This window comes from Podarcis cretensis (assembly GCF_951804945.1).
Source record: "Podarcis cretensis genome assembly, chromosome: 13".
In the NCBI taxonomy this organism is placed as follows: domain Eukaryota; kingdom Metazoa; phylum Chordata; class Lepidosauria; order Squamata; family Lacertidae; genus Podarcis; species Podarcis cretensis.
The window spans coordinates 31,996,434-32,010,781 of NC_137182.1; the positions used below are offsets into that span (position 1 = coordinate 31,996,434).

Below are 14,348 nucleotides of genomic sequence, written 5' to 3' on the forward strand. Positions count from 1 at the left end.
GCCACAGCGTTGATTATTTCCTTCTGGGTACAAATTGCTCAAACAGCATGGATCTTCAGCTTATCCTTCTGTGACTCTCAACACATCCAGCAGTTCTTTTGTGATATCCTACCGTGGTGAAAATGACATGCACAAATACCTATAAAAATGAGATTGCAATCATGGCAGTGACCATTTCTTTCATCATGAGTCCATTCCTACTGCTTATCTTCTCCTACATCCGTATAATTTCAACCATCCTTAAGCTTCCTTCTGCTGAGCAAAGGCGGAAAGCCTTCTCCACTTGCTCCTCACACCTCACGGTGGTGACATTATTCTTTGGGTCAGGCCTCTTCACCTACTTAATGCCCAAGACTAGCTACACTTCACGGAGTGACCAAATGAGTGCTCTTATGTACACAGTTGTCACTCCAGTTTTAAATCCCATTATATATACCATAAGAAGTAAAGAAGTGCAGAAAGTATATAAGAAAACAATTGCAAGGGTCTTCTCTCCACAAAACCCAACTAGCTGAATATCTGAAGAATGCAGCATAGAAAAAAGATGAAAAGTAAACACCAAAGACGTAACTACTGATTAAGGGGATGTAAATATTTGATTCAAATGCGGCTCGTGGCTGCATTATTGTAGAAAGTGAACCAGATCCCAACCCAATGCAACCTGGACTGATCATTTGGGGGGGGGGGTGTTCTTGCCTTTAACTATAAATCCACATGTGCTTTGATTATTTCTTTTTGTAGACTGTTTGTTGTACAGGAACCTGCTTTTTACATGAGTCTTACATGATTATTCAACAGCTGAGTGTGAAGCACACTCAGTAACAATGGTTTTTCCGGTTTATTGCTGTCATCCAGTTGACACCTTTTCTCAATAAATCTTAGGCATTCATTTACTCAAAGACCCAATTTTGACACACACAAAGTGTATGACCATGTTTTAGATTTTTACTAAAATATTCCCCTGTGGGGAAGGCAGTGGAGAGTAACTCCCCTACACACATTAGGTTCCACCCAAGGCCCTACTGCCACTGCAGCCCCCAACACCCTCCTTCAGTGATGAGCTTTTGGCATTGAAGACTGTCTTTGTTTCAGCAAGTGCCATTTTGCGGCTACAGCTGTGGGTGAGCTCCAGCAGCCAGTGCGCCCCACAACAGCCAGACTGGAGCCGGGAGGACAACCCGAATAACTGCAGCCAAGTTGAACTGCAACTTCCACTCCCTTCGAAGTTGGTCTTCATTTGCCTTAGATAATTATCTAGAATGATGAAGGACTGTGTATAACTCAAGCCCTTATATAGTGTACTTGATGCAGGTGTTGGTATGCATACAATGCACTGCACGACCCACTCCATTCATGTTATTCTAATCAAACATGATTACCTAGTCCTTTTTATCCATCCATTCATTTATTTCATAAAATTTATATACTGCTTGGTTGTAGAAAAGACCTGAAAGAGGTTTTGAGTCCAGCCCCTTTTACCCACAGGAAATTAGATGGGTGAAATTTAGATTGCATTGAAAAGCAGTATTTTCAATTCCTGTAAAAATGTGAGGTTTCTGGAAGTAATTGTAATTTCTTGCATCACCCAAGATTAAATTAAATGCATATATTTTTTTGTTAGCCATTCTTACCCCCATGGATTAGTTAGCAGAAAATTCCCAAACGTATTCCTTCAAAACTGAGTTGCATCAAGAATGAGATCACATATATGAAAATATCTTTGTTTGGTGCATCATTGTGCACCACTCTGACGCACGAAGCAGCAGTTACTTCTTTTGCAAAGTAAGATTTTATGTGCGTAAGGTATGATTGTTACATCTAAATCAAAGAACTTTTGATCACGATTCACTGTGTTTTAATTGTTGTATGTGTGTCTGTAATGAAGAGAGACGCTTTTATAGCTAGATACTGTTAAGAGAATCTCAACTGTGAGATATTCTATCATCTATCTATCTATCATCTATCATATCTCTCTCTCTCTCTCTCTCTCTCATCTATCTATCTTCATTTTTATTTTATAACCAAGAAAATTCAACCCATGAAAGAAATGGAGAAATAAAGGAATATAAATGATTCAAATCAAACTAGTGTGTGTTTTTCAGTGTTTTACCTTACTCTACCTACAAAGCCACAGATAACAGTGAAGAAAAGTAACAGTGGTCATAGCATTCAAGCAATGGGACTTCAGTTTCATTTTCTAATCACATGTGCCCCCCCCCTTGCTCCAGTGTGCTCCATGAGGTCGCTAAACCTACCAGAGCAGGTTTTTTTTTTGGGGGGGGGGCTTCAGGAGAATCTAAGTTCCCATGCACAAGTGGAGTCTCTTCTGAGTGGAACAGCAGTGTTGAGTACAACCCATTGTACCTGAGTGCTTTCCATTTCATGGCTAATAGGAGGCTGCAATTTGAAGTCTGCTTCTCCAAACAGATCAGATTGGCTGATACTGAAGCACGCTGTAAAACATGGGTGGAAACTCTGTGGGTGGCCCCCAGGTTTTAATGGAATCCAAGTTCCATTGTCCCTGACAGACATGGAAAATAGTCCACTAATAGTTGGAAAACGACAGGTTCTTCATCCCAGCTTTAAAAGCTTTAATACAAGGGGCAAAGAAATTAGTTTGTGACTTTAAAAATAATCTGCATGAATGAGTTCTGGCAGCACCAATAATAACCATGTTATGGTATTGAACATGAGATGGCTTTTTTAAAAGTGTTGTGCTTTGCTGAGATATAATGTCGCTCTGTACAGTGATAAAACACAACTGGTGATAACCTTAATCCAAATGCATGTACAACTGGATCAAGTTTACTCTTGTATGCTTTTTTAGGAATTCATATAAGTCATCAGTAGCATTGGTAGATTGTTCACCATGAAATATTATGTAACGATAGATTTGTTAATATTTAAAGAACTGCATCATTGACCACTATTTTTGGTCAACGGGGGGGGGGGGGATGGGACATAACACAGCTTCTTTATTGCATCCTTTTTTCTCAACATGTACACCTGTACACTAGCAATGTGCATGCACATTGCAGAGAGCAGGGATATATGAGGAAGCTGAAAATGCAACTAAATTGTGTCTACACTGTGCTCATTGAAAGATTGAGAAATATGAAAGCAACCATGGGAGGATTCTTGAATGTATTGGTTTTATTTCAGGGAGAAAGCCAGTTAATTTAGAACTCCAAACTCTGACAAGGAATTTGGGAAAATTTGGGAACTTTTTTGCCTCCAGTAAGATTATCCTAATGACTGCTAGCCATCTTACTTTCATTGTCACAAAGAGCAATCCTCATTGGGGAGAGAGCTATTGCATTATTGTACTGTTGGAGGGCTTTGTGTAGGCTTCTGTTTTGCCACGGTGTGATTAGGACTATCCACTGGATGGGTCTTTTGGATGCTCCAGGTGCCTCTACTATGATTACCTGATTTAATTAATGATCTGTATTTGTCGTTTCCTTTTCCACACAGGATATCCATTCTATGGAAAAACTAGGTGAGAACCTGACCAGTCTGAATGAGTTCATTCTGGAGGGGTTTTCATACCTTGCTGAACTGCAAATCTTGCTGTTTTTTGTTTTTCTGGTGACATACATAATCACCTTGCTGGGAAACACACTCATTATTCTGCTCATAAAGCTCAACCATTCTCTTCAGACTCCCATGTACTTCTTCTTAGTGAACCTATCATTCTTAGAAATGTGTTACACCACTAGTGTGGTGCCCCAGATGCTGGTACATTTGTTAACAGAGCATAAAAGGATCTCCCTAGCAAGATGTGCAGCCCAGATGTATGCTTTCACCATCCTGGGGCTGACAGAATGTTGCCTCTTGGCTGCTATGGCATATGATCGCTATGTTGCCATATGCCACCCATTGCACTACACAGTAATCATGAACCGCCGGGTATGTGCACAGCTTGCAGCTGCATCATGGATTACTTGCATCTCAGTAGAAATTGCTCAAACAACATGGATTTTCAGTTTACCCTTCTGTGGTTCTAAACACATCCAGCACTTCTTCTGCGATATCCTACCAGTGGTGAAAATGGCATGCACAGACACCTCCAAAAATGAGATTCTCGTCATGGCGGTGTCTACTATTTTCATCATGAGTCCTTTCCTGCTGATCATCCTCTCCTACATCCGTATAATTTCAACCATCCTCAAACTTCCTTCTGCTAAGGGAAGGAGAAAAGCCTTCTCCACTTGCTCCTCACACCTCATGGTGGTGACACTATTTTTTGGGACAGCCCTCTTCACCTACTTAATACCCAAGTCCAGCTACACTCCGCGGAGTGACCAAATGATTTCTCTTATGTACACAGTTGTCAGTCCATTTTTGAACCCCATAATATATACCCTAAGAAATAAAGAAGTGAAGGGAGCATTTAAGAAGACAGTTTCACGGTTGTTCTCTGTACAGAACCCAACAAGTTGAAAATCTGAACCATGGAGTATGGCAACAAGAAAAATCAATAAACACAGAACATATCATTGGTGATTAAGTGGCTGTAAGTATATTGTTAAGGTCTAACTTATAACAGAGTTATTACAGAAATGAACCTGATTCCAACCTAGCCACCTATATTGCCTGTACCTCTGTGATAATTTTGGAGTGATTCTTTGGTTTAACCATAAATCCGTACCTTCTTTGATGATTAGATTTCTTATACTGTTTGCAATACCAGAACCTGTACAGCATGATTAGTAGACTTCCACTTGTAGTGTATTTTTCCTTTAAAAAAATTCATACTCGGAGACTTACTGTGTGGAATTTAAACAGAAAAAGCTGTAATTCACAACAAGAGTAATAAACACAAATAATATGGGAGTTGGAAATCTTCAAAGAAACAGCAGACTATACACACACTGAACTCATCAGATGTCACAGGGTTCTCAATAAGTTGATTAGTGTACAGCTTTGACTTTCTTCAGCTTCTTAGACTTATCACAGACATGGTACAGTTTAGGTTTTAATAACTGGGAATTCTGAAACAGGTTGGTACTTTCTGTCAGGTTAGTTCTGAAAGAGTTGGGAAGGATAATCTGCCAGTTATCCTTCCCAACCTTTAGAAATCTCCAGAAGTCTTAGTGGCTAGGCACGTGGGTGGTGCTGTGGTCTAAACCACGGAGCCTCCTGAGCTTGTCAATCGGAAGGTCTGAGGCTTAAACCTGCATAACAGGGTGAGCTCCCATTGCTCTGTCCCAGCTTCTGCTAACCTAGCAGTGCGAAAGCATACCAATGCAAGTAGATAAATAGGTACCGCTGCAGCAGGAAGATAAATTGTGTGTCCATGTGCTCTGGCATTCGTGACAGTGTCCCGTTGCAGCAGAAGCGTTTAATCATGCTGGCCACATGACCTAGAAAGCTGTCTGTGGATAAACGATGACACCCTCGGCCTGAAAAGTGAGATGAGCGTGTGCCCCATAGTCAACTTTGACTGGACTTAACTATCCAGGGGTCCTTTACCTTTTACCTAGTAGATGTAGAATGTAAGACCAGGGAATCAGCAGTCATTCCCCTTCTAACTAGTTTGGGATTATTCTTCTCTCACTAGAAGATTCATCCTCTTCCTACTGGACTGAGGTTTAAGTAGAGCATTCCCTCACTACTCCAAGTCCAGCTACACTTCAAGGAGTGACCAAATGAGTGCTCTTATGTACACAGTTGTCACTCCGGTTTTAAATTCCATAATATATGCCCTAAGAAATAAAGAAGTGCAGAAAGCATATAAGAAAACAATTACAAGGGTCTTCTCTCCACAAAACCCAACTAGCTGAATATCTGTAGAATGGAGTACAGAAAGAAAAAAAAAGTAAACACCAAAGATGTTTCTACTTATTAAGGGGATGCAAATATTTGATTCAAATGCGGCTCATGGCTGCATTATTGCAGGAATCCAACCAGATCCCAACCCAATGCAACCTGGACTGTCTGTAAATCAGTGATCATTTGACTGTATATCAGTGATCATTTGGGAGGGATTCTTGCTTTTAACTATAAATCCACATGTGCTTTGATTATTATTATTTTTCAGACTATTTGCTGTACAAGAACCTGCTTTTTACATGTGTCTTACATGACTATTAAACAGCTAAGTTTGATGCACACTCAGTAACAATGGTTATTACGGTTTATTGCTGTCATCCAGTTGACATCTTTTCACAATAAATATTAAGTATTCATTTACTCACAGACCCAATTCTGACACACACAAAATGTGTCTATGACCACGTTTTAGATTTTACTAAAATTCTGCCCTATGGGGAGTATCTCCAACCCAAACGTTAGGTACCACCCAGGGCCTTACTGCCACTGCAGCCCCCAACACCCTCCTTCAGTGATGAGCTTTTGGCACTGAAAACTGTCTTTGTTTCAACAAGTGTCATTTTGCAGCTACAACTGTGGGTGAGCTCCAGCAGCCAGTGCGCCCCACAGTAGCCAGTGCTCCTCCCACAGCCAGGCTGAAGCTGGGAGGCCACCCCAAATAACTATAGCCAAGTTGAACTGCAACTTCCACTCCCTTCGAAGTTGGTCTTCATTTGCCTTAGATTATTATCTAGACTGATGAAGGACTGTGTATAACTCAAGCCCTTATATAGTGTACTTGGTGCAGCTGTTGGTATGCATACAATGCACTGCACGACCCACTCCATTCATGTTATTTTAATCAAGCATGATTACCTAGTCTTTTTTATCCATCCATTCATTTATTTCATAAAATTTATATACTGCTTGGTTGTAGAAAAAACCTGAAAGAGGTTTTGAGTCCAGCCCCTTTTACCCACAGGAAATTAAAGGGTGAAAGTTAGATTACGTTGAAAAGCTGTATTTTCAATTACTTTTAAAATGTGAGGTTTCTGGAAGTAATGGTAATTTCTTGTATCACCCAAGGATTAAATGCATTTATTTATTTATTGTTGCCTATTCTTACCCCCATGGATAAGTTAGCAGAAAATTCCCAAACGTATTCCTTCGAAATTGAGTTGCATCAAGAATGAGATCACATATATGAAAATATCTTTGTTTGGTGCATCATTGTGCAACGCTCTGAAGCACGAAACAGCAGTTACTTCTTTTGCAAAGTAAGATTTTATGGGAGTAAGGTATGATTGTTACATCTAAGTCAAAGAACTTTTGATTACGATTGACTTTGTGTTTTAATTCTGCTATGTGTGTCTCTGTGTAATGAAGAGAGACACTTTTATAGCTAGATATTTTTAGGAGAATCTCAACTGTGAGATATTCTATCATCTATCTATCTATCATCTATCTCTATCATCTATCTATCTTCATTTTTATTTTACAACCAAGAAAATTCAAGCCATGAAAGAAATGAAGAAATAAAGAAATATAAATGATTCAAATCAAGCTAGTGTGTGTTTTTCAGTGTTTTACCTTACTCTACCTACAAAGCCACAGATCACAGTGAAGATAAGTTACAGTGCTCATAGCATTCAAGCAATGGGACTTCAGTTTCATTTTCTGATCACATGCCCCCCCCCCTTTCCTTAGGGTGCTCCATAAGGTCACTGAACCTCCTAGAGCAGATTTTGAGGGTGTGTGGGTGCTTCAGGGGAATCTAAGTTCCCATGCACAAGTGGAATCTCTTCTGTGAGTAGAACAGCAATGTTGAGTACAACCCATTGTACCTGAGTGCTTTCCATTTCATGGCTAATAGCAGGTTGAAGTTTGAAGACTGCTTCACCAAACAGATAAGCTGATACTGAAGCACGCTGTAAAACATGGGTGGGAGATCTGTGGGTGGCCCCAGGTTTTAGTGGAATCTGAGTTCCATTGCCCCTGACTGACATGGAAAATAGTCCACTAACAGTTGGAAAACCACAAGCTCTTCATCCCAGCCTTAAAAGCTTAGATGCAAGCGGGCAAAGAAATTAATTTGTGACTTAAAAAATAATCTACATGAATGAGTTCTGGCAGTATCAGTAATAACCATGGTATGGTATTGAACATGTGATGGCTTTTTTAAAAGTGTTGTGCTTTGCTGAGATATAATGTCGCTCTGTACAGTGATAAAACACATCTGGTGATAATCTTAAACCAAATGCATATACAACTGGATCACGTTTACTCTCTTATGGTTTTTTAGGAATTCATATAAGTCATCAGAAGCATTGGTGGATTGTTGACCATGAACAATTATGGACACTCTTCCTTAATTCATAGTAAAATGAAAAGAGTTAAGAGAATCAACTTGTGCATATCTATGTGCTTCCTATTGCACATTTCTGAATAAGCATAAATAATTTACAGTATTTTTTGTGTGTGTGCTTATCAGCAGCTCTTCTAGACACGTATACACTACAAGTACTGATGGTATGTGATTGCCACATGTGTATGGGGAAAACATGTCAGAATTTTGGCAATTTGAGACACTTTTTCCATTGCATATTTCTGATATGCTCCCCATGACCCTGTTGACTGGAGATAAGGCCAAGGTATTTAAAGACTTTAACTTGTTTGATCAACCGATTTTCCATATACCATCAATGGGCCCTATAGTTTCTTGGAAACACCATGACTTTAGTTTTCTTATAATTCACAGCCAGCTGTTCTCTTTGGCAGTATCCTGAGGATGCCCTCACCAATCTTTTTAGTCCCACTTTTGTTTGAGATAGAAGTACTGCATCATTTGCATATAAGAATATAGAGATGGCTTTTGTGGATACTTTAGGGGCATGATACTCCGGAGCTGTTGAACTCCAGACAATATCATTTATATATAAATTAAACAATGTGGGAGATAGGATACAACCTTGCTTAACTCCCTTTGTGGCTGCTACGAATCCTGTGAGCTGCCCATTTGTAGAGTAATGCACTTTCAACACAGTGTTTTTATATTGCCATTTAATCAAGAACAATAATCTTTTATCTATACTTGAAGGGTTCAATTTATCTCTCAGTCTTACTTGAGAGATTGAATCAAATGCAGCTTTCAGATCAATGAAATCTGCATTCAGCACACTACCTTTCAGGGGGGAAAGCCCATTAATTAAGAACTCCAAACTCTGAGAAGGAATTTGTAAAAATGTGGTATAATTTTTGCCTCCGGACCAATCACATTCAAGAAATTTTCAATGGCTGCTAGTCATAATGGCTTTATCTTACTTCCATTGTCACAGACAGTAATCCTCAATTGGGGAGAGAGCTATTGCATTAATGTCCTGTTTGAGGGTTTCCTGTAGGCTTCTGTTTTGCCATGGTGAGAATAGGATTATGCACTAGATGGGCCTTTTGGATGCTCCAGCCAGCTCTACTATAATTACCTAATTTGATTAATGATCTGTATATGTCTTTTCCTTTTCCATACAGGATAAGCATTCTATGGAAAAACTAGGTGAGAACGAGACCAGTCTGAATGAGTTCATTCTGGAGGGGTTTTCATATCTTGCTGAACTGCAAATCTTGCTGTTTTTTGTTTTTCTGGTGACATACATAATCACCTTGCTGGGAAACATGCTCATTATTCTGCTCATAAAACTCAACCCTTCTCTTCAGAGTCCCATGTACTTCTTCTTAATGTACTTATCATTCTTAGAAATGTGTTACACCACTAGTTTGGTGCCCCAGATTCTGGTACATCTGTTAACAGCCCAGATGTATGCCTTCGCCATGCTGGGGCTGACAGAATGTTGCCTCTTGGCAGCTATGGCATATGACCGCTATGTTGCCATATGCCACCCATTGCACTACACAATAATCATGAACCGCTTGCAGCTGCATCATGGATTTCTTGCATCTCAGTAGAAATTGCTCAAACAGCATGGAACTTCAGTTTACCCTTCTGTGGTTCTAAACACATCCAGCACTTCTGCGATATCCTACCAGTGGTGAAAATGGCATGCATAGACACCTCCAAAAATGAGATTCTCGTCATGGCGGTGTCTACTATTTTCATCATGAGTCCTTTCCTGCTGATCATCCTCTCCTACATCCGTATAATTTCAACCATCCTCAAACTTCCTTCTGCTAAGGGAAGGAGAAAAGCCTTCTCCACTTGCTCCTCACACCTCATGGTGGTGACACTATTTTTTGGGACAGCCCTCTTCACCTACTTAATACCCAAGTCCAGCTACACTCCACGGAGCGACCAAATGATTTCTCTTATGTACACAGTTGTCAGTCCATTTTTGAACCCCATAATATATACCCTAAGAAATAAAGAAGTGAAGGGAGCATTTAAGAAGACAGTTTCACGGTTGTTCTCTGTACAGAACCCAACAAGTTGAAAATCTGAACCATGGAGTATGGCAACAAGAAAAATAAACAAACATAGGACATATCATTAGAGATTAAGGGGTTTTAAGTATATTGCTAAGGTCTAATTTATAACAGTTATTACAGAAATAAGCCTGATTCCAACCTAAATTGCCTGTACCTCTGTGATAATTTTGGAGTGATTCTTTGGTTTAACCATAAATCTATACCTGCTTTGATTATTAATTTTCTTAATACTGTTTGCTGTACATGAACCTGTACAGCATGATTAGTAGACTTCGACTTGTAGTGTCTTTTTCCCCTTTAAAAAAACCTCATACTTGGAGACTTACTGTATGAAATTTAAACAGAAAAAGGATTTCATTCACAACAAGAATGGTAAACACAAATAATATGGGAGTTGGAAATCTTCAAAAAACAGCAAACTAGACACACACTGAACTCATCAGATGTCAAAGGTTTTTCAATAAGTTGGTTAGTGTACAGCTTTGATTTTCTTCAGTTACTTAAACTTATCACAGACATGGTACAGATTAGGTTTCAATAACTGGGGATTCTGAAACAGGTTGGTACTTTCTGTCAGGTGAGTTCTAATCTGCCAATTATCCTTCATATTCCCAACCTTTAGAGAACTCTAGTAGACTTAGTGGTTAGGCATGTGGGTGGAACTGTGGTCTAAATCACTGAGCCTCTTGGGCTTGTCATAGAGAAGATCTGCAGTTTGAATCCACACAACACTGTGAGCTCCCATTGCTCCGTCCCAGCTTCTGCTAACCTAGCAGTGCGAGAGTGTACCACTGCAAGTAGATAAATAGGTACCGCTGCATCATGAAGTTAAATGGTGTTTCCATCCACTCTTGCACTCATCACAGTGTCCCATTGAGACAGAAGCACTTTAGACATGCTGGCCAAATGACCTGGAAAGCTGTCTGTGAACAGACGACAACTCCATCGGCCTGAAAAGCGAGATGAGAACGCCGCCCCCCCCATTGACTGAACTTAACCATCCAGGGGTCTTTTACCTTTTACCTAGTAGATTTAGTATATCAGACGAGGGAATCATCACTCATTCCACTTCTAACTGTAACAAAATAAAACAATTCCTTCCAGTAGCACCTTAGAGACCAACAAAGTTTGTTATTGGTATGAGCTTTCATGTGCATGCACACTACTTCAGATACATCTTTAGATACTTCTAATTGGTTTGGGATTATTCTTCTCTCACTAGAAGATTCATCCTCGTCCTACTGAACTGAGGTTTAAGTGGAGCATTCCCTCACAACTCCATTACTCTTATACTAAAATTCAGCTTTCCAGTTCTCACATTTCTGTATACTCTTAAAAGACAATAACCACTATCTTTCAATCTAACTCCCAGCTCAGAGACTGCCTTCTCTGGCTGTAAATATTCCTTCATGGTGGTTTTCACACAACTCAGAGGTACTACTGTTGACCAGCCCAATGCCAGGAACTAATTCTGTGTAACGATTATTCTGTGATATCCCACCACTAGTGAAAATGTTGTGCATAGAGAACCTCCAAATATGAAATTGCTGTTCATTCTTGCTAATCATTGTCTCCTACATCCATATGATTTGGGCTACCCTTAAATTTCATTCTGCTCCTGACACTTCATGATAGTGAAATTATTCTATGGGACAGCCTTTTTTGTCTATATTAGGCCCCAATCCACTTGCACTCCAGAGAGTGACAAAGATATTTATTTTATGAAAACTGTAGTGACTCCTTCTTTAAACCCCATAATATATACCCTAAGAAAAAAGTAGGGAAGGGAGCATTTGAGAATTAGTTATAAAACTCTTCTCTGCACATGATCCAATCAACTGAACATTTGGCAACAGAGTACAAAGAAATCACAGTAAAATAGGATGCCGCTATTCTCATCAGAACAAATGTTGATAGGTATGAAATCATGACTGTTGATTAAGGGACTAACTATACTGTTAAGCACTAACTCATAACAAATTTTTCACAAAAAGCCTTTCTGATTTTATGAAGTTAAAAGAAAAAAAGTTTTATATTTGTAATTTCATTGAAATTAAGATATTTGAAAACTCTTTTTAATAAATATTTAATAAATATTAATAAACATTTAATCATAGGCATGTGTCTGATCATCTAAAGAGGAGCTGTAAACTGTTTCTGGATGGCACAAGTTTACATGAAGGCTGAATGTTTCATATAATATTCCTGGTGTAGAAAGACAGATAGCTGAGAGAACACCTCATTGTCTATTGCAGAGGTTAATTGTTTTTATCACCTATATAAACAGACCACTAGGGATGAAAGAGAAATTTTATCCATGTACCAGATAATCACAAACTGACTGAATTACTTTCTGGAACAATACAAAGACTGTAACATAGCCATCCTTGAAGTTTGTTCTTCAATTTCATGATGACTTGTTGAAGCACAGTAAGGTGTATAAAAGATCTACATAAAATGCAGATATTAGCGAAAACAACATACAAACATGTATTGTATACCAGAAAATTGTTTTACAAAATGTTGCATAATAGGAAATACTCATATTAAAATGCTGGTGAATTTTCATGAATAGTTAAAAAATGCATACTGATGGGAACTTAAGGGGTTTTTTTTTGGGGGGGGGGAGATGAGAAACTTTGAGGAACTGAAATTGCGTGTTGAGGTCCCCAAGCCACCCCTCTAAATAATTCACAATTCACACAGAATTTTTATTTAAGGTTTTTGGCATAATTTTGGCCACAACTTTATTAAAATACAAAATGTGAGTGGTTGCTTAGGCATTGGTTTCAACTATCTGTCCCAGCTCAGGGACAGAACTGACATCCGTAACCCTGCAAAAGTCAGCAAGGGAAAACATTTCTATGGAGCGAATGGAGCTGGGGGCCAGACCCTCACATCTCTCCAAATGCTCCCAGGGCCTCTTGCACGGCCCAAGCCCCTTGTGAGGGATTCGGACAAAAGCATGGTGAGCCCCTGGATTCCTTTAATGGAATACCTGTGCAGCAGCAGCATTGGGGGGGGGGGGCAGGCACAGCCAATCCTTACCCCTCCATCAACCAATTTTTAACCAATGCCTAACCACAACCTTACAAGTTGTGACGATTTGCTATGCAGTAGGCAAAAACCAAATGACACCAGCCAATCAGCCAAATGGACAAAATTCCTATCAGGCCCCTGCCCCAAAAGCAGGCACCCCATGACAGGCATAGCAAGGTCAAACGCAAAAGCCCTAAAATTAGGGAGGGTGGGTAGGTGATCCGATGCATACAGCGAAAGAGAACGCTCACTCTATGTGCAGGGAATGTATAGCCTTTGGGCTGTCCATCAAATTAGCAACATCAAAATTTGCCCAACAACCCAGAATAGCCGAATCACTGTCGTGGCCATCTAAACGATCCCACCAAGCAACAAAGGGGGGTGTCCTGCCAGACCCCACCACAACACATGCTCTCCATAAAGGATATTAAATATGTATTGTATACCGGAAAATTGTTTTACAAAATGTTGCATACTCATATTAAAATGCTGATGAATTTTCATGAATAATTACAAAACGCATACTGATGGGAACTTAAGTTTGAGGGGTGGGGGGATGAAGAACTGAAATTTGAGGAACTGAAAATATCAGATTTGCCAACCCTACCAACACCACCCCCTCTGTCATCTGAAAGACCACCTGCAAGTACAAGTAGTGCAGTCTAGATACTTCCTAATATTCTCTTTGTGATTACTAGGCTATTGTTTCTTGTGCATCCCTTCAGTATTCTATTGCTGATTTTACAGCTTTACTTTGGATGATTTTGTTGTCTTGCCTGCAATACAGATGAGAAAATATTAAAGAGCTCAATAAGCTTGGACAACTCTTTTCCATTTCATGTTTTGATTTATTTAAATAGAAGCACATATCAGATTGTTCGAATTAATACCAAGACTATATCTGGACGGGGGCACAAAGGATTGTTACTTCGTTTTGCTTATTGCAGGAGTGGGCAAAACTTTTCAGCCCAAGGCCACTTTCTCTTTTAGATAGCCTTCTGGAGACTGTAGGCCTGTGATGGGGAGGACCCTATTCACATGTTTCTCTCCATATATAA

General features: G+C 39.5%; 2 protein-coding genes across 2 annotated transcripts; both read left to right on the forward strand.

Moving 5' to 3' along the window:
- Positions 1 to 3,486: 3,486 nt before the first annotated feature.
- LOC307200433 (olfactory receptor 10A4-like) lies at positions 3,487 to 4,443 on the forward strand (the record flags this gene model as incomplete). The annotated part of the gene is made up of 1 exon (XM_079948978.1): positions 3,487 to 4,443. One exon carries the CDS (start codon positions 3,487 to 3,489, stop codon positions 4,441 to 4,443), a length of 957 nt encoding a protein of 318 aa, XP_079805104.1.
- A 3,992-nt stretch (positions 4,444 to 8,435) lies between these two features.
- On the forward strand, positions 8,436 to 10,256 carry LOC307200434 (olfactory receptor 10A7-like; the record flags this gene model as incomplete). Its single annotated transcript, XM_079948979.1, is given in 3 exon segments — positions 8,436 to 8,465; positions 9,340 to 9,739; positions 9,742 to 10,256. Coding segments are annotated over 3 exon segments (945 nt in total).
- Positions 10,257 to 14,348: the final 4,092 nt, after the last annotated feature.